The sequence below is a fragment of the Chiloscyllium punctatum genome, chromosome 20 (genome assembly GCF_047496795.1).
Source record: "Chiloscyllium punctatum isolate Juve2018m chromosome 20, sChiPun1.3, whole genome shotgun sequence".
Taxonomy (NCBI): Eukaryota; Metazoa; Chordata; class Chondrichthyes; order Orectolobiformes; family Hemiscylliidae; genus Chiloscyllium; species Chiloscyllium punctatum.
Genome location: NC_092758.1, coordinates 6,806,122 through 6,832,392, shown reverse-complemented (window position 1 = coordinate 6,832,392; position 26,271 = coordinate 6,806,122). Strand labels below are relative to the sequence as shown.

The following is a 26,271-nucleotide window of genomic DNA, read 5'->3' as shown; positions in this document are numbered from 1 at the left end:
TCCCATTCTGGCACTTTCCCCTGCCACCGCAGGAACTATAAAACCTGCGCCCACACCTCCTCCCTCACCTCTATCCAAGGCCCTAAAGGAGCCTTCCACATCCAAAGTTTTACCTGCACATCCACCAATATCATTTATTGTATCCGTTGCTCCCGATGCGGTCTCCTCTACATTGGGGAGACTGGGTGCCTCCTAGCAGAGTGCATTAGGGAACATCTCCAGGACACCCGCACCAATCAAACAAACCGCCCCGTGACCCAACATTTCAACTACCCCTCCCACTCTGCTGAGGACATGGAGGTCCTGGGCCTCCTTCACCGCCGCTCCCTCACCACCAGACGCCTGGAGGAAGAACGCCTCATCTTCCGCCTCGGAACACTTCAACCCCATGGCATCAATGTGGACTTCAACAGCTTCCTCATTTCCCCTTCCCCCGCCTCATCCTAGTTTCAAACTTCCAGCTCAGCACTGTCCCCATGACATGTCCTACCTGCCTATCTTCTTTTCCACCTATCCACTCCACCCTCCTCCTTGACCTATCACCTTCATCCCCTCCCCCACTCACCTATTGTACTCCATGCTACTTTCTCCCCACCCCCACCCTCCTCTAGCTTATCTCTCACGCTTCAGGCTCTCTGCCTTTATTCCTGATGAAGGGCTTTTGCCCGAAACGTCGATTTTGCTGCTCCTCGGGTGCTGCCTGAACTGCTGTGCTCTTCTAGCACCACTAATCCAGAATCTGGTTTCCAGCATCTGCAGTCATTGTTTTTACCTAACCATACTTCAGTAGCAAGTAAACCTCACAGCATTGACCGAGCAGATGTACCTTAACGTCTGAATAATGTGTTTCATGGTACAGTTCTCTCCATTACAGAGTGATTTCTCATCCGCATGCATTACATCCAAAACCACTTCTCACTCCCTATGGTTAGGCCAGGTCTCCTCACCCTGGCTGAGTTAACACTGGGAATCTATAAATTCTTATTCTTGCTTTTAAATTTCTGTGATGTCTTGATTTTCCCTTGGAGTAATCTCCTCCAGACCTCTTCAAACTTGCTTTCGTCCAGATATTTTCCTCTTGCTTCACCACTGGTGGCCAGGTCTTCAACCAATAAGTCCCACATTCTGGATTCTTTCTCCAGTCCCCCTCTTCCTTCTCAAGCCCATGTCCTTTATCAAGCTGTTGAATGTATAATTGACAAGGAAAGATGCGCAGCATTGCATAGAAACAGCAAGGGAGTGGATCCAGCTGGAGATCTTTTCCCACGAGCCAGCACAAAGGCAACAGGTTGAAAGGTCTCTTTCACTGCTGGACGATTCTATGATCAGTCAAATAACCCCTTACATCTCACTTGGTGCAAGGCATGAGCAATACTTAAATGCAGGAAAATGTGTTTATTTTAAAAACAGCAATGTCAGCATTCTAGGCTGCCAGATGTCACAAAAGTGAATGAAAAAAATATAAAATAAATGCACTTAAAGAATACAGACTATAAAGGACAACATCAGAAGGTTTGTCTGGCACAATCTGAATTGACCAGATAGTTCTGAGGAAGGGTCTCTGCACCCAAAATGTTAACTCTGATTTCTCTTCACAGATGCTGCAAGACCTGATGAACTTTTCCAAAAATTTCTGTTTTTGTTCTGATTTACAGCATCTGCAGTTCGTTCAGTTTTTAGACAATATCTTGAATTGAAAGAGCAATAGCACCATCTGCTGTTCAGTATCATTAACTACAACCAGAACTGAAATTTCCAGAATGCTCAATTTTAACATGCAAGTGAACTGGACATTTCATTTTCTTTTAGCTGTTTCTTTTATTTCTGCTTCTGCTTTTAATCCTGTCTTTCGTATTCTATGATGGCGCTGGAGAATGACAACTTTGTTCACTGTACTCCTGTATTTGAATCGATGTGACAATAAAATCTAAACCTAGAATTTTGACTTTTTTTAAAACAGTGAAAGGATTGAAGAAAATCATATGCTGTAACATCACACTTGTTTGCAACGAATTTTGGATTATAACTGCTTTGCTACGTTAAGATGATTTGCCTCATCTCATTGTTGTTTCTTCACGGGATCACCCTGTTTCTCTATTCCCCTGCTACTGGGAAGTTTCTCACTGCCTCCCCTGCCTAGAACACTCATAATTCTGAATATCACAATGAAACCTCCTCTTAATTTTGAATTGACGGCTCCGATTGGTAGTTCATGCACACAATCAGAACTGGTCCCTTAAAGCTCCTGGCTCTCAAATTTCAGTCAGGGTAAACTGATTAATATATAACCCAAGCACAGGTAGGCCAGAGTTATTCAGGTTTCAACACTCAGGAAGCCCAGGATACATATCCGTCCTACAATGTTGTCAACTCCTGATTCAAATGATTCAATGATCAATAAAATCGAACTTTACTACAACAACATCCATGCCTTGCCATTACAGAGTAAGAAGCATGACACTGTTATGTGCTGTGGTTAATGGATAGACTGTACCTAAATTTCAAGAAGGCATTTGATAAAGTGCCATAAAGGTTATTGCAGAAGATCAAAGCTCATAATATAGGACTAACATATTGGCACTGACAGAGGATAGGCTGCCTGACAGAAGGAAGGAAGTAAGCAGAAGTGAGTGTTTTCCTGGTTGGCAAGATACAAAACTAATGGAGTTCTACAGGTTCAGTCTGGGGACTCAACTTTTAATATTGGATATAAATATCTTCTATGAAGGGACTGGAGATAGGACTCCTAAAGTTGCCAATGACACAAAGGTTGGTTTGAAAGTAAGTTATAAGGAGAACATAAAGAAGCTACAAAAAAGGTATAGATAGGTTAAGGGAGTGACCAAAGATCTAGTGAATAGAATTTAATATGGAACAATGTGAAATTGCACATTTTAGTAGAAATAAATGAAAAACTTATTATCTGAGCAGAGAGAGATTGCAAAACTCTGGACATAAAGTGACTGGAATGTCCTAGTGCATGAACCACAAACTTAATATGCTCGTATAGCAGGTCATTAGAAAAGCTAATATAATGTTTATATTCCCAGCATCATGCACCCCATACTTTCAAAACACTCCTTGACATCTTTAATATCAAGAAATCTGTTTCTTGCTTAAATATATTCAGTGATTTGGTCTCCTCCACCTTATGGCATTATGGGAATGCCACACGATTACCAACCTCTATGTGAAGAAATTACATCTCTTCAGTTTTAAATGGTCCACCCTATTCTGATTCTTTGTTCAAGAAACTCCCACCACCAAATCCCCCCTAATGCTCCACAAGAAAAGCATATGTCTGATTTATCCAACCCTGTCAGAGACTTTAAAATGTTTCAGTGAGATGTCCTCTCATTTTTCTCTTGATGAGCAACGGGGTTTTTTTTTCCTCATTTGCGGAATACGGGTATAACTAGCTGCCCACTCCTAGTTGCCCCTTAAGATGGTGGTGAGCTGCCTTCTTGAACCGTTGCAGTCCATGTGACATGAGTTGACCCATAATGCCATTAGGGAGGGGAGTCCAGGAGTTTGACCCAGTGACAGTGAAGGAATGGCGATATATTTCCAAGTCAGAATGGTGAGTGGTTTAGAAGGGAACTTGGAGAGTTGTTGCGCTTCACACAATTTCTTCAAAGACCAGCTAATGAAGGGGTTGCAATATGAAGAAAGGTAAAGCAGATTGCACCTAGGTTCAATGGCATTGAGAAGAACAAGAGTTATACTTTATTGAAACGTCGAAGATTCTGAGGGGGAAATCACAGAGGATGTTTTCCTGTGTGGGAGAAATCTAGTTCGAGAGGTACAGTTTCCTGCTTATGACTGAGATCGGGAACAATTGTTGCTCATCATTGAAATCTCTTCCCCAGACAGCAGTGGAGGCTAAATCATTGAATATAGTCAAGGCTCAGACTTGAGTAACCAAGGAGTCAAAAGGGAACAAACCTAAAAATAGAACGAAGACCACAATCCGATGAACCATGAACTTATTTACTGGCGAAGCAAGTTCGATAGGTCAAAAGGCCAACTCTTATTTCTTATGATATTATACTGATGAACATTAGCTACATTTCTACAAAAATCCAACTTCCACTGTACTTGAAATTGCCAGGCAATGAGTAGGTGCAGATTGAACATAGAAACAGGAGTAGGCCATTCAGCCCCTCAAGCCTTGTTCTGCCATTCAATGACATCACAGCTGATCAGAGGTTAATTCCACATACCTACTTTGCCCATATCCTTTAAAATTTTATTGATCGGAGATTTAAAATGAACTGACTCAGGATCAGCTACTGTTTGTGGAAGAGTTCCTCATCTCTCCCACCCTTTGTGTGCAGAAATGCTTTCTAACATCTCTCCTGAATGGCCTGGCCAGGAGTTTTGAACTATGCCCCCTTGGTCAAGAATGGCATTGGTATTCCAGATTGGCATTCATGGTTGTCTAAGTACGGTATTATAGATGCCCCCTTCATCTCCTTTAAGCCCTTCAACCGCTTGCCTATTACCACACTGGTCATTTAGCTTAAAGCACTGCTTGAGCAATCTACAATATTTCCACATAAATCGTCCAGAGAACCTAAAATTAAAAAGGGTTGACACAAACTGCAACAGTTGGACAACAAAAAATCCTGCTACATTGCTACAGAGATTGACTACTTGATAGAAATGTTATGAAAGGCTTATGGGTCAGTAACAGTCCAGAATAACAGTGAAGAGACTACGTACCTGGCTTGGTAATCATTGCGGATCAGAAGCAAGTGTTGAAGGATAGATAGGAAGTATTGCTCTGCTTTGGAGTCTTTCACAGTGTTCAGCAGCATCTGGAAGACTTCATTCACATCTGTGCAGTTATTGTTAAGGAGCCATGTTAAAAACGCCTCCTGAAAACTGAATGCAATATAGGAAGGAAATAAACCATTCCAAAATAAAAGGGCACACCTGCCAAAAGTATAAGAGAAAAAAGTTAACTGAAGTCAAAGTGAATATTCTTGCTACAGATGAGATCAGTTGGAACTGAAAACTACCTAGCTCGCTTGACTTTTGCTCTGGGATAGGACAATGCTTGCAGTTCTCAGAAACAAATGGAGGTGGTCACAGGGACAGCCGACTGCCAAAGTAGGCTTGTTAAAAGGCATGCCTCACTTCTCTATAACTTTGTACAAGTTGCGTTAAAGGCTGCTGAAACTTTGCCTCCACCCCTACATTATACACCCCTAACAAAGACAGGTGTAAGAACATTTGCAACAGGTGCCCTCATCATCCATGCAGGACTACAGGCCCAGGTTTAAAAGGACTTTTCAGTAGGGCTTTCTGTTTTGACAGTTGAAGACAATTAGAAGACAGTGAGGTCTGCAGATGCTGGAGATCGGAGTGGAGTGTGGGGTGCTGGAAAAGCACAGGTCAGGCAGCATCAGAGGAGCAGGAGAATCGACGTTTTGGGCCAGAGCCATTCCTGATGAAGGGCTCTGGCCCAAAACGTCGATTTTCTTGCTTTTCGAATGCTGCCTGACCTATGCTTTTCCAGCACCACACTCAAAGTTGAAGATAACTGTCAACTTTGTTTGACATCTTAGGAGGTTGTTAAATGTTTTTTGTGGTGTGTCAATGTTTGTGTTAATGTCGTAATATTTATTTGCATACAATTAATAGGTACGAAGTTTTCAAAGGCTCTATTAGTGATATGCGAATGGTTGGTTTAATTGACACTTTCGAGTGTGTTTTGGAACAGCAGATCTTTCTTGTTACCATAGTTGGTGATTGTGGTTATTAACAAGACTACTGATAGCTCACAGAACACCGTGATAGACCATCAAGGGAATCATGCCTGCTGACAATATTCCAATACACCCAATTTCCCAATACACCCACTATGCACCCTTCATCATCCCGGTCAGTACCCTTAAACCTGCACACCCTGCATGACCATGACTCAAATATGAACTCCGTTCCATCCTTAAACCTGCGCTCTCTGCAGAGATCATACCCACCAACCTGCACTCCTTTCTCATTGATAATGCCCTCAATATCTGTCCGCTCCATTGTTGATCACACTCATGCCTACACTCCACAATGATCACATCTTCAAATCTGCCCTCCCTCTCCTTCATGAGCACTGTCAAACCATACCCTTTCCATCTGTTGCTGCCAAAACCAAAGCGGTAACCTATCCTTTCTCTTTTAATGCCAGACGACTGACAAACACGGTGTCCATTTCCAACACTGTTAGTGGATATCTCCCCTGGAAAGGGCAATTTAAAAATCACAGAATCATCATAGAATCCCAATGTGGAAACAGGCCATTTGGCCAAACAAGTCCACACCAACCCTCCGAAGAGTATCCCACCCAGACTCATTTCCCCACCCTACCACTTTACATTGTCCCTCACTAATGCACAGAACCTACATATACCCGAACACTATGGGCAATTTATCATGGCCAACCCACCTAACCTGCACATCTTTGGATTGTGGGAGGAAACTGGAACATCTGGAGAAAACCCACACAGACACGGGGAGAATGTGCAAACTCCACACAGACACAGTCGGCTGAGGGTGGAATCGAACCCGGGTCCCTGGCGCAGTGAGGCAGCATGCTAACCACTGAGCCATCGTGCTACCCAATTTAGGCAAAGTATGAACTAAATCTAAATCTGACAAGAAAACAGATTCAGTTCAATAAATTTGTGCAGTCATCCAAGATTGCAGAATTTTAACAACTAGCATTTGTCTTGGGCAAATGTTGATTCCGTGGTTTCCATCAGTACATTTAGGTCAAGATAAATTCAGTGAATTTGGAAAAGGAGAATTATGGAATAGTGAGAGAGACTGTACAGATATGAGAGAAGGCAATTATCTAGCTACACAAACCTATCCTTGTTTTGCAAAATTAATTATTTACAATCACAGGAAAAGTATTTTATTACGGGAACTGCATGAATGGGGCGGAGGCTGAGTGATCATCACTGAGCTATTTCAAGGATCCACATTTAATGCATCCATTATAATCCCAATATCAATCAATGCAATGAAAAAGAAGTGTACCATTTGTTTTATAATGCCACATGATTCAGCACCACCATCATAATTAAGGACTTGCATATTCCTCCATTATTCCTGCTCTTGTAATGTTAACTCTATTTCTCTCTTACTGGTTAAACCACATCTGGAATATTGTGAACAGTTCTGATATGCAAAGATCTACTGACCTTGAAGGTTCACTTGTGTGGATCCTTGATATGGAGGGATTTTCTTATAAGGAGGTGGAGTAGGTTGGTTCTGTACTCACTGAAGTTTAGAAGAATCAGAGGTGACCTTAACATATTAAGATTCTTATCATATCTGGCAGGATAGATACAAAAAGGTTATGTTCCCTTGAGGGACAGTCTCTGTCTGGAGGGCATAATCTCTCAATGATGGGTCCATAAGACCATAAGACATAGGAGTGGAAGTAAGGCCATTCGGCCCATCGAGTCCACTCTGCCATTCAATCATGGCTGATGGGTATTTCAACTCCACTTACCTGCATTCTCCCCATAGCCCTTAATTCCTTGTGACATCAAGAATTTATCAATCTCTGCCTTGAAGACATTTAGCATCCCAGTCTCCACTGCACTCTGCGGCAATGAATTCCACAGGCCCACCACTCTCTGGCTGAAGAAATGTCTCCACATTTCTGTTCTGAATTGACCCCCTCTAATTCTAAGGCTGTGTCCACGGGTCCTAGTCTCCTCGCCTAACGGAAACAATTTCCTAGCGTCCACCCTCTCCAAGCCATGTATTATCTTGTAAGTTTCTATTAGATCTCCCCTTAATCTTCTAGACTCCAATGAATCCAATCCCAGGATCCTCAGCCGTTCCTCATATGTTAGACCTACCATTCCAGGGATCATCCGTGTGAATCTCCGCTGGACACGCTCCAGTGCCAGTATGTCCTTCCTGAGGTGTGGGGACCAAAACTGGACACAGTACTCCAAATGGGGCCTAACCAGAGCTTTATGAAGTCTCAGTAGCACAACGGTGCTTTTATATTCCAACCCTCTTGAGAAAATTGACAACATTGCATTCGCTTTCTTAATCACGGACTCAACCTGCATGTTGACCTTTAGAGAATCCTTGACTAGCACTCCCAGATCCCTCTGTACTTTGGCTTTACGAATTTTCTCACCGTTTAGAAAGTAGTCTGTGCTTGTATTCTTTTTTCCAAAAGTGCAAGACCTCGCATTTGCTCACATGGAATTCCATCAGCCATTTCCTGGACCACTCTTCCAAACTGTCTAGATCCTTCTGCAGCCTCCCCACTTCCTCAGTAGTACCTGCCTATCCACCTAACTTTGTATCATTGGCAAACTTCGCTCGAATGCCCCCAGTCCCTTCATCCAGATCATTAATATATAATGCGAACAGCTGCGGCCCCAACACTGAACCCTGCGGGACACCGCTCGTCACCGGCTGCCATTCTGAAAAAGAGCCTTTTATCCCAACTCTCTGCCTTCTGTCAGACAGCCAATCCTCAATCCATCCCAGTAGCTCACCTCGAACACCATGGGCCCTCACCTTGCTCAGCAGCCTCCCGTGTGGCACCTTATCAAAGGCCTTTTGGAAGTCTAGGTAGATAACATCCACTGGTTTCCCTGGTCTAACCTACTTGTCACCTCTTCAAAGAACTCCAACAGGTTTGTCAGGCACGACCTGGGTCAGCCAGTTAGAACAGTGTTAAAGAGGAACTGTTTCTTTGAGAGAGTTGCGAATCTGTGGAAATCTTTACTGCAGAGGGCTGTAGAGGCTGGGTTGTTAAGCACATTCAAGACTTAGAATGACAGATTTTAATAAATAAACTTTCAATGTTAACATTCCCACCATCTGATAAGATCAACTGTTGGGTTGCATCTTTCCTGGTTAAAAGCCCAACTTTCCACAATCTTTCTTCACAAGCCAGGCACTCTACACTTTGGAGATGTTGGGGATCAGAGTTGAAAAGTGTGACACTGGAAAAACACAGCAGATCAGGCAGCATCCAAGGAACAGGAGAGTTGACATAGCTAGTGTAAGCCCTTCATCAAGAATGGGGCGGTGGGAAAAAGAAAGAGAGGCTGGAGAGATAAATAGGAGAGGGGGTTGGGGCTGGCAGGAAGGTAGCTTGGAAGGCCATAGGTAGACACAGGTGATAGGTCGGAGCAGAGGGTGGAGCATATAGGTGGGAAGGAAGATGGACTGTATACTTTGGACCAGTCTCTTAGCTCTTCTTACTTTTAGAATATATTCTTAAATATTTTCACCTCCCCCAGATTGCATGGCTTTTGGGTGATGTGGAGAGTCTTTAATTAATGCTTAGTGAGACCAGCTGGATAGATCAGAGTGTCTTACTGTCCCTCACTGTCAATATTCACTGCCTCCAGTGTGCGGATTTCTCTTTTGTGACTCAGAAACCAAGACTGAACACTGACTGTACTCAAAATGTAGACTGACCACAACACTATGCAGTTCCATCAGACTTCTTTGTTTTATTTTGTAAAAGTTTCACAATGCATGGTGTAGTCCCAAATCTCCATCAGTGAAACGTTTCAAACAAAAATACCACTAAGAGCACAAAAGAAGTTGTTTTCTTTCCCAAGGTCTCTAATAGCCATGAAATGCAACACAGAATTTTCCAAAAATTGCAAATCACTCCTCACGATGGTTTGAAACCTGTTCGTAAAACAAACCTCAAGCTCCATCACTTTGATTTACACAGAACTCAGCTATCAGTTACTAATCCAAATCTATGCTTTTAAATTTGAACCTTGCAGTATTAACAAGTGCTGACAATAGCATACAGATATTTAATAGGATTTCCTACAGGAGTTAACAAAATAAATCAAGTAACAGCTTGGATTTTACAATATTCATTACATCCATCACTTCTCTGAAATTCTCTATATCTCAGTATGATTAAAACGTTGCTTATTAGCCAAGAAAAGTTACTTGAACCACACTGTTGTTCAATCTCTTCAGAATGTTGCAACACAGAAAGAAGCTACGCTGTCGACTGGGACTGCTTCTCTTCCCATCCCATCTTAACTAGAGTCATGGAGCTATACAGCCCGAAAACAGACCCTTTCACCATAAGACATAGGAGTAGAAATTAGACCATTCAGCCATCGAGTCTGCTCCACCATTCAATCATGGCTAATCAGTTTTTCAACCCCATTCTCCTGCTTTCTCCCCAAAACCCTTAATCTCTTTGATACTTAAGAACCTATCTATCTCAGTCTTAAACATGCTCATTGACCTTGCCTCCACAGCCTTCTGTGACAATGAATTCCATGGATTCACCACTCTCTGGCTGAAGAAGTTTCTCCTAATCTTCATTCTAAAAGGTCTACCCTTCACTCTAAGGCTGTGCCCTCAGGTCCTAGACTTCCCTATAAATGGAAACATCTTCCCAACATGCACACTCTCCAGGCCATCAGTATTCTGTATGCTTCAATTAGATTCAACCCTCATCCTTCTAAACACCATTGAATATAGACTCAGATTGCTGAAACATTTCTCATATGGTAAGCTGTTTCCTTTCCCAAGATCCCTAACAGCCATGAAATGCATCACTAAATAATTTTCCATTATCATTTACAATAGCTTGAAACCGGTTCGTAAAACAAACCACAAGCTTTGATTTAGACAGAACAAATCCAAATCTATGCTTTTAAATTTGAACCCTGCACTATTAGCAAGTGCTGACTTGGCAAGCAGATATTTATTGTGAATTTGGTCCAACTTAATCTAGTCCCATTTGCCAGCATTTGGCCCCAATCCCTCTGAACCCTTCCTATTGATATACCCATCCAGATGCCTTCTAAATGCTGTAATTGTATCAGCCTCTACTACTTCCTCTGGCAGCTCATTCCATACACATACCACCCTCTACATGAAAGAGTTGCTCCTTAGGTCCCTTTTAAATCTATGCCCTCTCACCTGAAACCTATGCATCCTCATTTTGGACTCCATACCCTGGGGAAAAGAGTATTTGAAATAATTGTTCATTTTCTATTTTGAAGGTTACTGATGAATCTGATTCACTACCCTTTCAGGTGCCATGTTTAACATCACAGTTAATCACTGTGCAAAAAATACTTAAAAAGATACAGTGGATGCTGTAAATCTGAAATAAACATGGAAAATGCTGCAGAAGTTCAGCCGGTTTGGCAGTATCTTCATGAAGAACAGTCATTCAGAACTTCAAATGTTAACTCTGATCCCCTTTCCACAGATGTCACCAGACCTACAGAATTTCTTTAGCATTTTCCGTGTATGTGCTATACTTTGTATTTTACTTTTATTCTATTGTCACTTACCCTATAGCTGTGTCGCCTAGCTAGTGACCACTGGAAACAGATTTTCCCATCTACTTTAACCAAACAGAACAGGACTGTTGTGTTGATGGTGTTAATTTCAGCTAAGCTGGCAAGAGGCAAGTAACAAATGGCCTCAGTGTCCCGATAGTGGAGAAATAAAATGCACACTCAGCTGAATTTCACTCATGTCAACAATGAGCCCAAGTACAGCTGCACTTGACTGTGCTTCTACTGAAGCAGCTTCGACTGTCATTATGACATTGTCTATCAACTTGTGAACCAACAAGAATCACTCCTGAGGACTGAACACTTGATTGTGACACAAGTGCTAAGCATCTTGCAGAAAGGGGAAGGAAGACAGATGTGAATGAAATTAGTGACAGAAAATAACACTACCATAACAAAAATCACTTTTATTCTGTGCATTAAATTTAGTTCAAATGTGATTGCTACTGTAAAGTGCAGATTGTTGCAGCAAAATGTCGAGGGTATAATGAAGAAGTTGATAATACAGAGGTGATGTTACTGAACTGGTCATTCAGAAGCCCTGCTTAATTCCCTAGAGACACGTGTTCAAATCTTACTACAGCAATAAGTGGCATTGCCTCTGATCAGTCTTTCCACAGAGTTTTTGGAACTGCATCCACCAGAAAGTGATACAGGTGGAATTGTTCATCACTTTTAAAGTAGAGATTGGTAGATACTTGACTAATGAAGGGATCCAAATATTATTGAGGGTAGTCAGGGATGTAGATCGGAGGTTACAATCAGATCAGCTCTGATCTTATCAAATGCAGACCAGGATTAAAAGGTGGATGAGCCTACTCCTGCTCCTGCTCCTGAATTGTTAAATGCTGCAGTTACAGATAAATTACAGAAGCCAAACCAAGAAAATTCCACAGATGGGAGATTTTGTGCCGGCGCCACTGCTCTTATGACTTGCAACTCTGCTTTCACCACAATGTGGCTTCAAATGGTGAGTGAAAATTTGTACCAGATGCTTTTGACACAGCTGAGAAAATTGTAGGGTGTTTACTATTGCTGTGGTTTTGCTGCCCTCCTGTGGTATAGTTTCATAATAGCAGCCAGTTCCAACGCCCTGACTGGCTCACAGAGCTGAAAACCTAAAATTTGCTTTTTGTTCAGGGGCAAATGTGTTGAAATTTGAATAATTAAAAGATCTGTACCATACAACATTGAGGCCCCATTCATACAGCAGAATCTTTACACATTTGATCAGCGTGCAACATAAAAGAATATGTTCTGCATCTACTTCAAAGCTGAACTAAAAGTAAAATGAGTTTTTTTTTCAGTTCTGGAGATGATGAGTCATATTTCAATTCGTAGGGTGCAGCAAAAATAGAAATATGAAGTGAACAGGCAAAAATAAAGTCACCACTGACATACCAGAGAAATGAATGTGTGCAAGGAGCGGTCTGACTGAATGCCTTCAAAATGAGTGACACAACACAAACATAGACTCTGAAAAAAAGAGAAAAGAACGTCAGCCAAATTTACTCAAAATATAAAAGTGCCCCACAGCTGAAGAGAGACTGCTGTAGTCCACGTGGTCAGTCATGAAATTAAAAGCAAACGACCACATCACCTCAGTCTACACTGTGTAGCTCGAGACTGCTCAAGCCACCAATGGATTAAAAATCTTTTCCTTTTCTGCTCTGAATGCCTGCAGTTCAAATCGGTTATTTTGGTTAGTTAGGAATTGAATTTGCTGAAAATTCCTGCAGGATTAGGGGACCAGGTATTTCATATCAAGGCTGTAAGCATTTGCTGCGCGAGTTTGAAGCAACATGAGAGTTTATTGCATGTGATTAACAAGGATCAGAATAATCGACTGTAACTCCTCAGAACCTGAACACTGAGGCAGTCTCCCTGAATTTTTGTTCCATCTGTGTACTTTAGCTTTTAATGTTCTTGTAAAGTCATTTGCATATTCCTGAGAACCCAACAATAGGACAAACCTGACCCGGCCAATTATCACTCCATCAATCTGCTCTTAATCGTCAAGATAGATATCATTAATTGTCCTCTTGATATTCAACAGCATTAGCATCAATGAATCCCCCGCTATCAACATCCAAGAGCTCATCATTGACCAAAAACTGAATGGAATCATCAGACAAAAACAGAAGTTACAAGAGCCAGTCAGATGCTGGGAACACTGGCAAGTAACTCACTTCCTGATGTCTCAATGCCTGTGCACCATCTGATGGAATACTTCCCACTTGCCTGGGTGGGTGCAGCTCCAATAACACTTAATAAGCTTGATGCCATCCAAGACAAAGCAGCCCACTTGATTAACACTCATTTACAAACACCCACTGCCTCCATCAACAACGCTCAGCAGCAGTGTGCACCAGCTGCAAGGTGTGCAGTACAAATTCACAAAGGAGCCAACTCACGAGCTCTTCCATCTGGAAGGACAAGGGCAGAAGATACACAAAAACAGCATCACCTGTTTCCCCTCCAAGCCACTCACCATCCTGACCTGGAAATATATCACTGTCCCTTCACTGTTGCTGGGTCAAAATCCTGGAACTCCCTCCCTAATGCCATTGAGATTCTACCGACAACACAGTTTGCAGTAACTCAAGAAGATATCTCACCACCAGCTTCTCAATGGCAAATCGGAATAGGTCCAACCAGCAACACCCACATGCTATGAGTTAATGTTAAACAAGTCTATTTACAAAGGTCATGATTTGTGTCATAAACACAGGGTCCATCCTGGCTGACCTGCAGCCTAACTCCATCCAACTCCTTTGCCTCATATACTTTAAATGTCTTTGGTTAACAAAAATATTTCAGAATTAAAAACTAAGTTTTGATTTAAAACCAATTATCCTTTGTAACAGAGGATGCAAACACCTGAGCGTTAGAAGTGCTTCTTAATTTCACTGCTGGAAGGTTTGTTCCTAACTTTACGGTATGACCTCTCAGTTCTAGGTGCAAGGACCAGGGAAAATAGACAGGTGTCAAATCTTATACTGAATAAGAGTAACACTTCGAATCATTTTAGAAAGTTGAGATTTAACGAATACAAGCATCCCTCTATGCGATTCCCAACACTCAAATGTGACCTGTGTCAGTTGTTTAAATAAACCTGGTTCACCATTCAACTAAAATACCTCGTTGGTGCCTTGTGGCACAGATGATAGAGTCCTGGATTCAAGTCCCACTTGCTCCAGAGGTGTGCAATAGCATCTCTGAAAAATTGATCAGTGCTTGAATGAAACAGATTCCATCCAAATCTGCTCTGGTTATTTGGGTTTCAATTCATCCACACCCACATTCTACTGTCAAGTCTTTTTGATTGCCTCCTAGTTTTTAAGATATTGAAAATAAAGTGGACTTTGAGTTTGGAAGATAAACAAATAAAAAAGGCCTCAGAAGGACCTGTAAGTAAACATACTAATTATTCAGTTATCAAGAGAGAAAACAATGCAGAATCAATCATTTTTGAGTACACCCATGCAAAGAACGCCTATTAAATTTTATAACTCTGCCAAAGTTATCGCAGTATCTTGGATGATACTGTGGTCGTTCCCCTCAAGAACAAGTATACCGTTTTGGATACTTGTGGGGGGGACGACTTACCAGGGGTAAGTAACGGGGCTCAGGCCTCTGGCACGGAGCCTGTCCCTGCTACTCAGAAGGGAAGGGTGGAGAAGAGCAGAGCAATAATAATTGGGGACTCGATAGTTCGGGGCACAGATAGGCGGTTTTGTGGGAACGAGAGAGACTCACGTTTGGTATGTTGCCTCCCAGGTGCAAGGGTACGTGATGTCTCTGATCGTGTTTTCCGGGTCCTTAAGGGGGAGGGGGAGCAGCCTGAAGTCGTGGTCCATATTGGCACCAATGACATAGGTAGGAGTGCTGAGGATGTTAGACAGGCTTTTAGGGAGCTAGGTTGGAAGCTCAGAGTTAGAACGAACAGAGTTGTTGTCTCTGGTTTGTTACCCGTGCCACGTGATAGAGAGTCGAGGAATAGGGAGAGAGAAGAGTTAAATGCGTGGCTACAGGGATGGTGCAGGAGGGAGGGATTTCGGTATTTGGATAACTGGGGTTCTTTCTGGGGAAGGTGGGACCTCTATAGACAGGATGGTCTGCACCTGAACCTGAGGGGCACCAGTATCCTTGGGGGGAGGTTTGCTAGTGCTCTTGGGGGGGGTTTAAACTAACTCTGCAGGGGCATGGGAACCCAGACTGTAACTTTAGGGTGCAGGACCTGGAGTGTAGGGAGGGTAGGAATATGGTATCAATCTTAAAGGATCGTGCCTGTAAACAGAAGAGTGGCTTGAAGTGTGTATACTTTAATGCCAGAAGTATACGAAATAAGGTAGGTGAACTCGCAGCGTGGGTTGGTACCTGGGACTTCGATGTTGTGGCTATTACGGAGACATGGCTAGATCAGGGACAGGATTGGCTGTTGCAGGTTCCAGGGTTTAAATGTTTTAGTAGGGTCAGAGGTGGGGGTAAAAGAGGGGGGGGTGTGGCTTTGCTTGTCAAAGATAGTATTACAGCGGTGGAAAGGAAGATGGATGAAGATTTGCCATCTGAGGTAGTTTGGGTTGAGGTTAGGAATAGGAGAGGTGAGGTCACCCTGTTAGGAGTCTTTTACAGGCCTCCTAATAGTCCTAGAATCGTTGAAGAAAGGATTGCGAAGATGATTCAGGAGAAGAGTGACAGTAATAGGGTGATTGTTATGGGAGACTTTAACTTTCCTGATATTGATTGGGAAAGCTATAGCTCAAGTTCGTTAGATGGGTCAGTGTTTGTGCAATGTGTGCAGGAGAGTTTCCTGACACAATATGTAGATAAGCCAACAAGAGGTGAGGCCATACTGGATTTGGTTCTGGGTAACGAACCAGGCCAGGTATTAGAACTAGAGGTAGGTGAGCACTTTGGGGACAGTGACCACAATTCGGTGATTTTTAGTCTCGTGATGGGGAGGGATAAGTGTATACTACAGGGCAAGAGTTATAGCTGGGGGCAGGGAAATTATGATGCGTTGAGGCATGACTTAGGATGTGTGGAGTGGAAAAGTAGATTCCAAGGCAAGAGCGTAATTGATATGTGGAACTTGTTCAAGGAGCAACTATTGAGTGTCCTTGATAAGTACGTACCTATCAGGCAGGGAGGAAAGGGTCGTGTGAAGGAGCCGTGGTTTAATAAGGAGTTGGAATCCCTTGTTAAATGGAAGAGGGCGGCCTTTGTAAAGATGAGGCGTGAAGGTTCAATAGGGGCGATTGAGAGTTATAAGGTAGCCCGGAAGGACCTGAAGAGAGAGCTAAGAGCAGCAAGGAGGGGACATGAAAGGTCCTTAGTTGGTAGGATTAGGGAAAACCCTAAGGCTTTCTATAGGTATGTTAGGAATAAAAGAATGACTAGGGAAGGAATAGGTCCAATCAAGGATAGTAATGGGAAGTTGCGTGTGGAGGCTGAAGAGATTGGGGAGGCGCTGAATGAATACTTTTCGTCAGTATTCACTCAGGAACAGGACATTGTTGTCGATATGAATACTGAGGCACGAATAAGTAGAATGGATGGCTTTGAGATATGTAGAGAAGAGGTGTTGGAAATTCTGGCAAGGGTGAAAATAGATAAGTCCCCTGGGCCTGATGGCATTTATCCTAGGATTCTCTGGGAAGCAAGGGAGGAGATTGCAGAGCCATTGGCCTTGATTTTTGTGTCCTCTTTGTCTACAGGAGTAGTGCCAGAGGACTGGAGGCTAGCAAACGTGGTTCCCTTGTTCAAGAAGGGGAGTAGGGATAATCCTAGTAACTATAGGCCAGTGAGTCTCACTTCTGTTGTGGGCAAAGTCTTAGAGAGAATTATAAGGGATAGGATTTATGCACATCTGGATAAGAATGATGTGATCAAGGATAGTCAGCATGGTTTTGTGAAGGGCAGGTCGTGCCTCACAAACCTTATTGAATTCTTTGAGAAGGTGACGAAGGAGGTAGATGAGGGGAAAGCGGTAGATGTAGTATATATGGATTTTAGTAAGGCGTTTGATAAGGTCCCCCATGGTAGGCTACTGCAGAAAATACAGAGATATGGCATTGAGGGTGAGTTGGAGGTTTGGATTAGGAATTGGCTCTCTGGAAGAAGACAGAGGGTAGTAGTTGATGGCAAAGATTCATCTTGGAGTGCCGTCACTAGTGGTGTTCCGCAAGGATCTGTTTTGGGACCATTGCTGTTTGTCATTTTTATAAATGACCTGGAGGAAGGGTTAGAAGGTTGGGTGAGCAAGTTTGCGGATGATACGAAAGTCGGAGGAGTTGTAGACAGTGAGGAAGGATATGGCAGGTTACAGCGGGATATAGAGAAGCTGCAGAGCTGGGCAGAAAGGTGGCAAATGGAGTTCAATGTAGCTAAGTGTGAAGTGATTCACTTTGGTAAGAGTAATAAAAAGATGGATTACTGGGCTAATGGTAGACTACTTGATAGTGTGGAAGAGCAGAGGGATCTTGGTGTCCATGTACACAGATCTCTGAAAGTTGCCACCCAGGTAAATAGTGCAGTGAAGAAGGCATATGGCGTACTGGCTTTTATTGGTAGAGGAATTGAGTTCCGGAGTCCTGAGGTCATGCTGCAGTTGTATAAGACTCTGGTGCGGCCGCTTCTGGAATATTGTGTGCAGTTTTGGTCGCCATACTATAGGAAGGATGTGGAGGCACTGGAACGGGTGCAGAGGAGGTTTACCAGGATGTTGCCTGGTATGGTAGGAAGATCCTATGAGGAAAGGCTGAGGCACTTGGGGTTGTTTTCTTTGGAGAAAAGAAGGTTTAGGGGTGATTTGATAGAGGTGTACAAGATGATTAGGGGGTTAGATAGGGTTGACAGTGAGAACCTTTTTCCGCGTATGGAGTCAGCTATTACAAGGGGGCATAGCTTTAAATTAAGGGGGGGTAGATATAGGACTGATGTTAGGGGTAGGTTCTTCACTCAGCGAGTCGTAAGATCATGGAATGCCCTGCCAGTAGCAGTAGTGGACTCTCCCTCTTTATGGGTATTTAAGCGGGCATTGGATAGGTATATGGAGGATAGTGGGTTAGTGTAGGTTAGGTGGGCTTTGATCGGCGCAACATCGAGGGCCGAAGGGCCTGTACTGCGCTGTATTGTTCTATGTTCTATGACTCACTGATTAAAAAATACACGGTTGCTAGAAGACTGCTTTAAAGGAAAGTAAGGTGAGAATAATCCCATCAAAGTGCAAGGCAGGAAACTTCTGTCTGCAGGAATGATGTTAGAATTTGCTTCAGCTTGTTTTTAAACCTCAAAAACAAACTTACAATTTGCATATTGAAATAAGCTCAACCAGAAAGAAGCTGTAACTAATTTTATTTCAGGAGATCTACTACAGTCCTCAGAGCCACGCTCAAGCTGAAACTCACAAAACCATTCCATTACAGTCTGTGTTTAATCTTTCATCAGCTCATTAACTCTCAATTTAAACAACAGACGAGTGTTTAGGGAAATGAATCCCATGACTGAAAGCTAGAAGAAAACACGGCCCATAACTAAAACTACCCTGGGAGACCTATGTATCACACACACCAGAGCAGACTAACATCATCAGCTAACACAAATTGGATTTTTGCTGCATAGCCCAATCATCTACTTTGGTCTCATTCAAAATCGATGGCATTCGAGTGGGAATGCATGGGTGTGCTTCCTAAAGTGCAGATCGCCAGGAGCTCCTGCATCACCTCATTTCTCTGGGTACTACTACTATTACTACTACTACTACTACTACTACTACTTGTTCTTATATAGAACCTTTAAAATAATAAACATACTAAGGTAGCACCAAAGCTACCATAAATAACAATCTGGATTCACACACGAGCAGTGGCCTACACAAAATATTGTTACAACACCCTGCAGTGTACAGAGCATCACTCAGCATTCAGGTCGATTAGCATTCAAAAATGCCGTACACAAATCCATAGTATTTATAACAAGCAAATCAGGGTATTTAAAAGTAGTAGTGACACTAACAGGCCAGGAGAGTAGGGGTGTAGGACAACTGGAGCTGCCCAGGAGGACATGAGGTTTTTCTAAAATAGGCTCATTGGAGGTCGACAATGCCAACATTTATTGTCCATTCTTAATTACCCAAGGTACTGGTTGTGAGGTCACGACAGTCTATGTATAGGTATCAGAGTGCTGTTTGAGAGAGAGTGTTTCTGAACGTTGACGCAGTAACATGGAATGCACAGCAATAAAGGTCCAAGGAAGGATAGTGCGCAGTTTGGAGGGGAATTTGCAGGTAGTGGTGTTTCAATGCATCTGTCCTTTTAGGTGGTAATGGAAAATGCTGTCAACAGAGCTTTGTTGAATTACTGTGATGCACCTTGTTGATGTCACACACTGCTGCACGGAGAGAAAATAGTGGAGTTTGTTTAACATGGTGCCAAATCAAGCATGGTGTCAGGATTATTGCAGCTGTACCTATCTGAGTGCACACTATTCTATCACACTGAAAACAGAGTGCCGGAAATCACAGCAGTATGCTCTGAAGAAGATTCATCCAGACTTGAAAAGTGAGCTTGCTCTCTCTCTGCTCATGCTGTCTGATCCACTGTGACTTCCAGCTGTCTTTGTCTTCAGTACAGATTCTAGCATTTGCAGTAATTTAATCCTATCCTGTATTCCATCACATCCTGATTTGTGCCTTCTAAATGGCAGGGCTTTGGGGAGGTACTCAATGCACTTGTACATCCTCATGTCCAGTTAGTTAATGATATGGTTAATTTTAACAAATCAGAATATCAAGGGTAGGGGATTCAACTACCACCTGAACTTTGAAGCAAGACATTTCGATTTGCTCTTGTTGAAAATTGCTATCGCCTGGTATGAATATTACTTGCCACTCATATGAGCTTTTGTGAACAGATGAATGCAGTCAAAAACAACAAGTTGCAAATAATCCCAAACAACTTTGCTACTGATCTTCACAGAATCCCTACAGTGTGGAAACAGGCACTTCAGCCCAACAAGTTCATAACAACCCTCTGAACAGTAACCCACCCAGACCCATTCCCTATCCCATTACTCTACATTTACCCCTGACTAATGCACGTAACCTACACACTCCTGAACACTACAGGCAATTTAGCATGGCCAATTCATCTAACCTGCACATCTTTGGATTGTGGGAGGAAACCGGAGCACCTGGAGGAAACCCACACAGACACAGGGAGAATGTGCAAACTCCACACAGTCGCCAGAGGCTGGAATCCTCTCAACTTTGCAATGTCTCACTGGGAGTCCTTGTGACTCACTCGGGGCTGGGTTATGGACAAGCAATCCCTGGCACTGTGAGACAGCAGTGCTAACCACTGAGCCACCGTGCTGCCCATCTTGTGATGGAGAAAAGGTAAAGATGGTTGGACTTAGGTCACTCTGATGAAGAATTCCAGCAATGCCCTGGAGCTGTGATGAATGTTTTCCAACAGCTACCAGATGCTCCTCGGGACCTGGGTTTGATGCTAACCAGTATACACTCTGGCCTTGTTGTATTATACACACTCTGATTTCAGTACTATTTAATTTGGGGGAAGAAACTATTCAGAATTCAGTACACTCTACTCAAACCACCTGAAACACGCTTATCACTCAGGTTTATCAGAATGTGCAAACTCCATGCAGAATAGCTAAATTTGCCCAAAGAGGAAATTTCCTCCTCCTTATTCATCACCAAGATTACAGCTTTCTTATGAAACTAAAGCAATTTTCATGAAGAGAGACAGACAGGTAACATCTACCTAAACAACTCCACATGTCACTGAAAGGATATTCCATTTCTATTCGAATATCTTCCAGGCGACCTTTCAAATCTTCTGAATCTTCCTCCGCATGTTCATCAAACACAGAAAGCTGCACATTAAGTTCTTCGGTTCCAATTTTCCTTAATTCCTATAAAACAGTAAATAAAGTAACACAGTTACCTTCAGGTTGTTGTGGATGCTTGAGAATTAGACACTATGCAACTTACGGCTGTAGATGCCTAGACCTACAGAAAGGTGAAGCAATCTGAAAATTTGGAACACATTTTCTTGAAGGTGTATTTCAAGCAATAAAAAAGGGATTGTCACAAGGTAGGATTTCATAGTCATGCTGATGAATAAAAGCACGAGTACTTATAAACTTGGAGTCCCTAGAGTATGGAAGCAGGCTATTTGGCCGGGCCCGTTCACACCGATTCCCTGAAGAACATCCCACCAGACCACCTTTTCCCTGTAACCCCACATTTCCCATGGCTAACCCACCTAGCCTGCACATCCCTGGACACTACAGGCAATTGAACATGGCCAATCCACCTAATCGGTCAATTTTTGGGCTGGGGGAGAAAACTGGAGAACTTCATGGACTTTTCTCAACTCCTTCAGATCTGTTAGATTGCAATGTCTCACTGGGAGTCCTTGTGACTCACTTGGGGCTGGGTTATGGACAAGCAAAGTTGAGAGCCCTACCTTTAGCCCCGTTTAAAAAAAAACTACATACTCCCGTCACCAATAGCAATCTTCAACCACTACCAGACCCCCACCTTCTTACACAGCTGCTGATTTAATCAGACCAGTTTTATCCTTAGAATCAACTGAGATTCTGATTCTGAAATCACTCGACCAAAAAAAAAACTTATCATTCCCACTCAATTATTTTGTCTAGCTTTGCCCATACCTCAGCCATTCTGATGTCAAGGGCCTCATTTGTGCTTTTACCACTTTCGAAGCATTCAAGAGGCCTCCGTGCTTCCTCCATCGATCCAAACAACTCATCCAAACCTATGCTGAATTATTTCATGCTAAGTTCCATTCACTATTATCCTTGCTGCTTGCTTACCTAGCCTGGCTTTTCATTTCCAATATCCCAAATTTAAAATCTTAGTTGTCTGATCAAATGTCAACACAACCTCTCCTCTCCCGATCTCTGGAGACTTCAACACTGCCCCAACCCTCAAAAACATCTTCTGATACTGATACCTTGAGCCCATGTCCTTCCTTTGCTTTCCCACTGAAAACCATGCAACCAGCAAGTGAGATGCATACTCTAGAACTCCCATGGCATCATCAACAACATCTCTCACTTCCTATGAGCCCATTAACACTGCTCTGTCTCATTGAAGAAACATTTTAAACAACTCACTTGAACATTTCCCCTTTGGATGTTTAGTTGAGCAGCTAGAAAGAGACTTTTACTAACAAAAAGTGTGAACAAATCTATTTCATTCAGAGACTGGATTTGGTTTCTTCCTTCATCAGTTGCCTCAAAATTGTAAAACAAAAAAATGCTCACCGGTAATATCCGACTGAGGCCCAAACGCATGAACTCACTCCGCAGGTGAATCCTGAAATCGAGTTCGTCGGCAGGAATGATGAGGGCATTAACAAACTGCATGCATGCCACCTGAGAAAAGAGAGAATAATTCCAGAAGAGTTAAAAGATAACCGTATCATTGACAGCACAACGCAATCATCTTAACAACACACGCCACAAATGTAATTCAAGCAAGTTAGTCCCATACTTGGCTTGGGGGAGTCAGCTGATCTCAGCTAGAGCTGCAGATCGGGTGTTAGAGAAGACCAAGGAAAGGAAAACAAATCAGGAGTCTCTCTACTATTCTACTGTCTGTTCTACTATTCAAATAGATCTTGATTAAAATATATTTCAGTTCCACCTATTTAATTATGAAGCCCTTAATACAAAAATACAACAACTCCAGTTCTGGTGAGCAGCAGGAAATGCCTACCAAGTCCCTTTATGCAGGCACGAGACAAGTCGAGCGATTCCCTCCTTTAAATGGGACGGCAGAGTCGGCTCGAGGGGCCAAATGGCCAAGTCCTGTTCCTATTTTGTATGGGTTTATGGTAAAGTGCATTCCCTCAGCCCAAAAGGGCAACACACTCTAAACCCATAGTCTGCGATGGAAGCTCCAAATTTGATATAAGGTAATGAAAGACATGCAGTCAAAGAGGACCAATTAACGGAAGTCATGTGCCAAAATTCCAACCTACAACTAACAGATCCAAATTGTTAATTTAATATCGATTTACAAAATAATACAAACAAAAACATTTTAAAATCAGAGAGGTCCAAGGATGTTTAGAACTTTCTTCTTTTAGTTCTGTTCAGTACTGTCACTGTGTGAGATCAATGAACTCATGAAGGACTAAGATGTAGTTCTTATGGCTAATGGGATCAAAAGTGGGAAGAGTACTGAGTTGGCTGATCAGCCATGGTCATTTTGAATGGTGGAGCAGGCTCGAAGGGTCGAATGGCCTACTCCTTTTAACTTCTCTGTTTTTAACATGACAGGTTTGATGATGATGCTATTGCAATGCCACAGAATTTGATCAGTAGGATCTACACCAACATTAAAAACATCTTCTGTTGTGAATCTACACGTTACTACCAGCAGGTAGGTTTAAATGTTATTTGTATTAGTTGAGAAATATCATTAGGGGAGCTTGGATATTTCAATATTTCCCACTTACCTACAGGCTTTCCATTACCATCACAATGCATATAGAAACACTCAGTCTGTTCTGATATCAATAAAAGAGTACATTCAAAGTATAGAAGGACTTCTTTCTGTCCTGTAAAAACTCTAATGACCAATGAGAGTGGTACAAACTTTCCATCAAAAACAAATTTATAAATGCCTTTTTTTTGTTAAATGGGCTGCTTTTATTCATCAGGATAACTCACCTTTAGTGCTATGCTCTGTCCGATCTTTAATCCATCCAACAGTGGCTTGAATCTTTCACATTCTTTCTCCTCTGCTCTCTCGGTCACTGCTTCTAGCACTTTTTCATGCCTAGGGGAGTACAGTGTAACATACAATCAGTGCTAAGTAGCCATGAATATAAATCCACCTTTCCAGTAATCATTTCATATCTCACAATTAAACTTGCTACTTTCAGTCTCCTTTCAAATATTTACATCTCACTGCATAAATACTGCTTCATAAAATGGCATTTGAAGAAAAGTTACAATTCTGAGTTATGCATATGCCAAGAGGAACTGGCAGTTCAACAAAGAAGCATATCTCATTGTACCAAAAAATGATTCATGTACCAATGAAATGCCATTATTGAATGATTGTTAAAGGATCAATTGCTTACATATTCTCAGGTCCTGGCAGGACACAGATAGCAGACAATAGCTTGGCAGCATCAATCATCATAGATGGAGCACTAAGATCTACGGCTTTGACCAACAGTAGAATGCCATCTTCTGAATCCAACATCATCTTTATCCCATTCTAGAAAATTAAGTTTGAAAAATGTTGCATTACCTAACATTGGAAGGACGAATGAATAAGTTGAAACAAATTATATTTTAAACAAAGGAGCGACACCAGAAACATTCAACTGAATTTGCTTGTTTCAGATCCAAATGGATCTTCCTGTCCATGACCATGCTTATTTTGTTTGTTGTGTTAGTTAAAGTGTTCAATACATTGCTTCAGAAAGGGTGCTACTAACCTCACCACAGCTGGAAGTTCACTGGAGGCCTCACAACCAGGTAATGCTTGTTGTCTCGGGGAATTAAGGGCTAGGGGGAGGATGCGGGTAAGTGGAGTTGAAGTGCCCAGCAGCCATGATTGAATGGCGGAGTGGACTCGATGGGCCGAATGGCCTTACTTTCACTCCTATGTCTTATGGTCTTATGGATGTGGCACAGTGCTGGGTGAAAGGGAAAGGGGAGAACTGCAGTGATATTGTCCAGTTCAAAAACTTGGGCAATCCTTCCCAGATGCACAGCAGAACATTCAGCAGATGACAGAAGTCCTCCAACAAGTACGTAAAAGTGAAAGTACCCATGAGAGTACTTGAAAAATAAAGTTTTGCTAACAGGAATTCAGAGAGGAATAAGTGAAGGAAAGAGGGCAGAAGTCCCTCACACAATTTCCTCCCCCTGTCTGTTATCTTTACTGACACTCTAGTCAGAGGAGGCGATGACAGTTAGTCCAGAGACCCAGAAAATATTCTGGAGATGCCCCCCAGCCCCGAGGCCATGGTCGATGGTGGAATTTGAATTTAACTATTTTTTTAAAAAATCTGGAATTAAGAGTCGAATGATGACCATGAATCAATTCTCAATTGTCATGAAAGACCGATCTGGTTCACTAATGTCCTTTAGAAAAAGAAACTGCTATCCTTACCTGGTGTGGCCGACATGTGGCTCCGGACCCACAAAATGGTTGACTCTTAACTGCCCTCTGGGCAATTTGGGATGGGCAAAAAATACCAGCCTTGCCCTTATCCCGTGAATGAAGTTTTAACAAAGCACTTCTTCAGCCACAGCATTAATGAACTATCTGAGCTTACATGCTTTTGCAAAGGAAGAATGTCCCAGTTCTGTATTTCTGAGTTAGTCTATGGTTAATATTTGGTGTTTATCAGCAATTAAACATGGTTAATGAGGAGCAACAAAAATTCAACATATACAGAAAATGAAGTCTGTCAACTGGGTCCAACACTGACCCAGGTACAGCTATTAAAACACTCACCTTGTTGTTCATAAAAGCTTTGAGGCACCTAATAATTTCATGTTGAATTTTTGTGTTCAGACTGCGAGAGAGAATACAACAATGTTAGTACATGCAAACGTGTCGGGTTTTGTGCCCACCTATGCACTTATTTCTCCAATGGTAATGTGAGGGGATTAATAATCCAGATTCCCAGATGAACGCTTTGAGGTCATTTTCGAATCCCACAATTCAGATAGTGAAACGTGAATTCAAACAAAGATCTCAAATTAAAAAAGTAATTTAATGGTGGATAAGATTCTGAAGGGACAATACAGAGAGTTAGGCAGGAATTTAAAAAGGAGATCCTGGAGATTAGCAATCTTTGGATTACTCCCACTGCAGCGAGCTACTGAGGGTAGGAAAAGAAGGATAGAG

General features: G+C 42.4%; 1 protein-coding gene across 1 annotated transcript in view; it reads right to left on the bottom strand.

Annotated features, from left to right (window-relative positions):
- LOC140491842 (protein diaphanous homolog 1-like) overlaps positions 1 to 26,271 on the bottom strand; it is a 342,842-nt gene that overhangs the window by 216,384 nt on the left and 100,187 nt on the right. Inside the window, exons 7-12 of the mRNA XM_072590241.1 lie at positions 25,876 to 25,936; positions 24,485 to 24,624; positions 24,069 to 24,177; positions 22,656 to 22,766; positions 21,157 to 21,275; positions 4,726 to 4,842 (exon numbers count right to left, since the gene is read on the bottom strand). Coding sequence (XP_072446342.1) covers positions 4,726 to 4,842; positions 21,157 to 21,275; positions 22,656 to 22,766; positions 24,069 to 24,177; positions 24,485 to 24,624; positions 25,876 to 25,936 — 657 coding nt within the window. The remainder of the gene's footprint in view (positions 1 to 4,725; positions 4,843 to 21,156; positions 21,276 to 22,655; positions 22,767 to 24,068; positions 24,178 to 24,484; positions 24,625 to 25,875; positions 25,937 to 26,271) is intronic.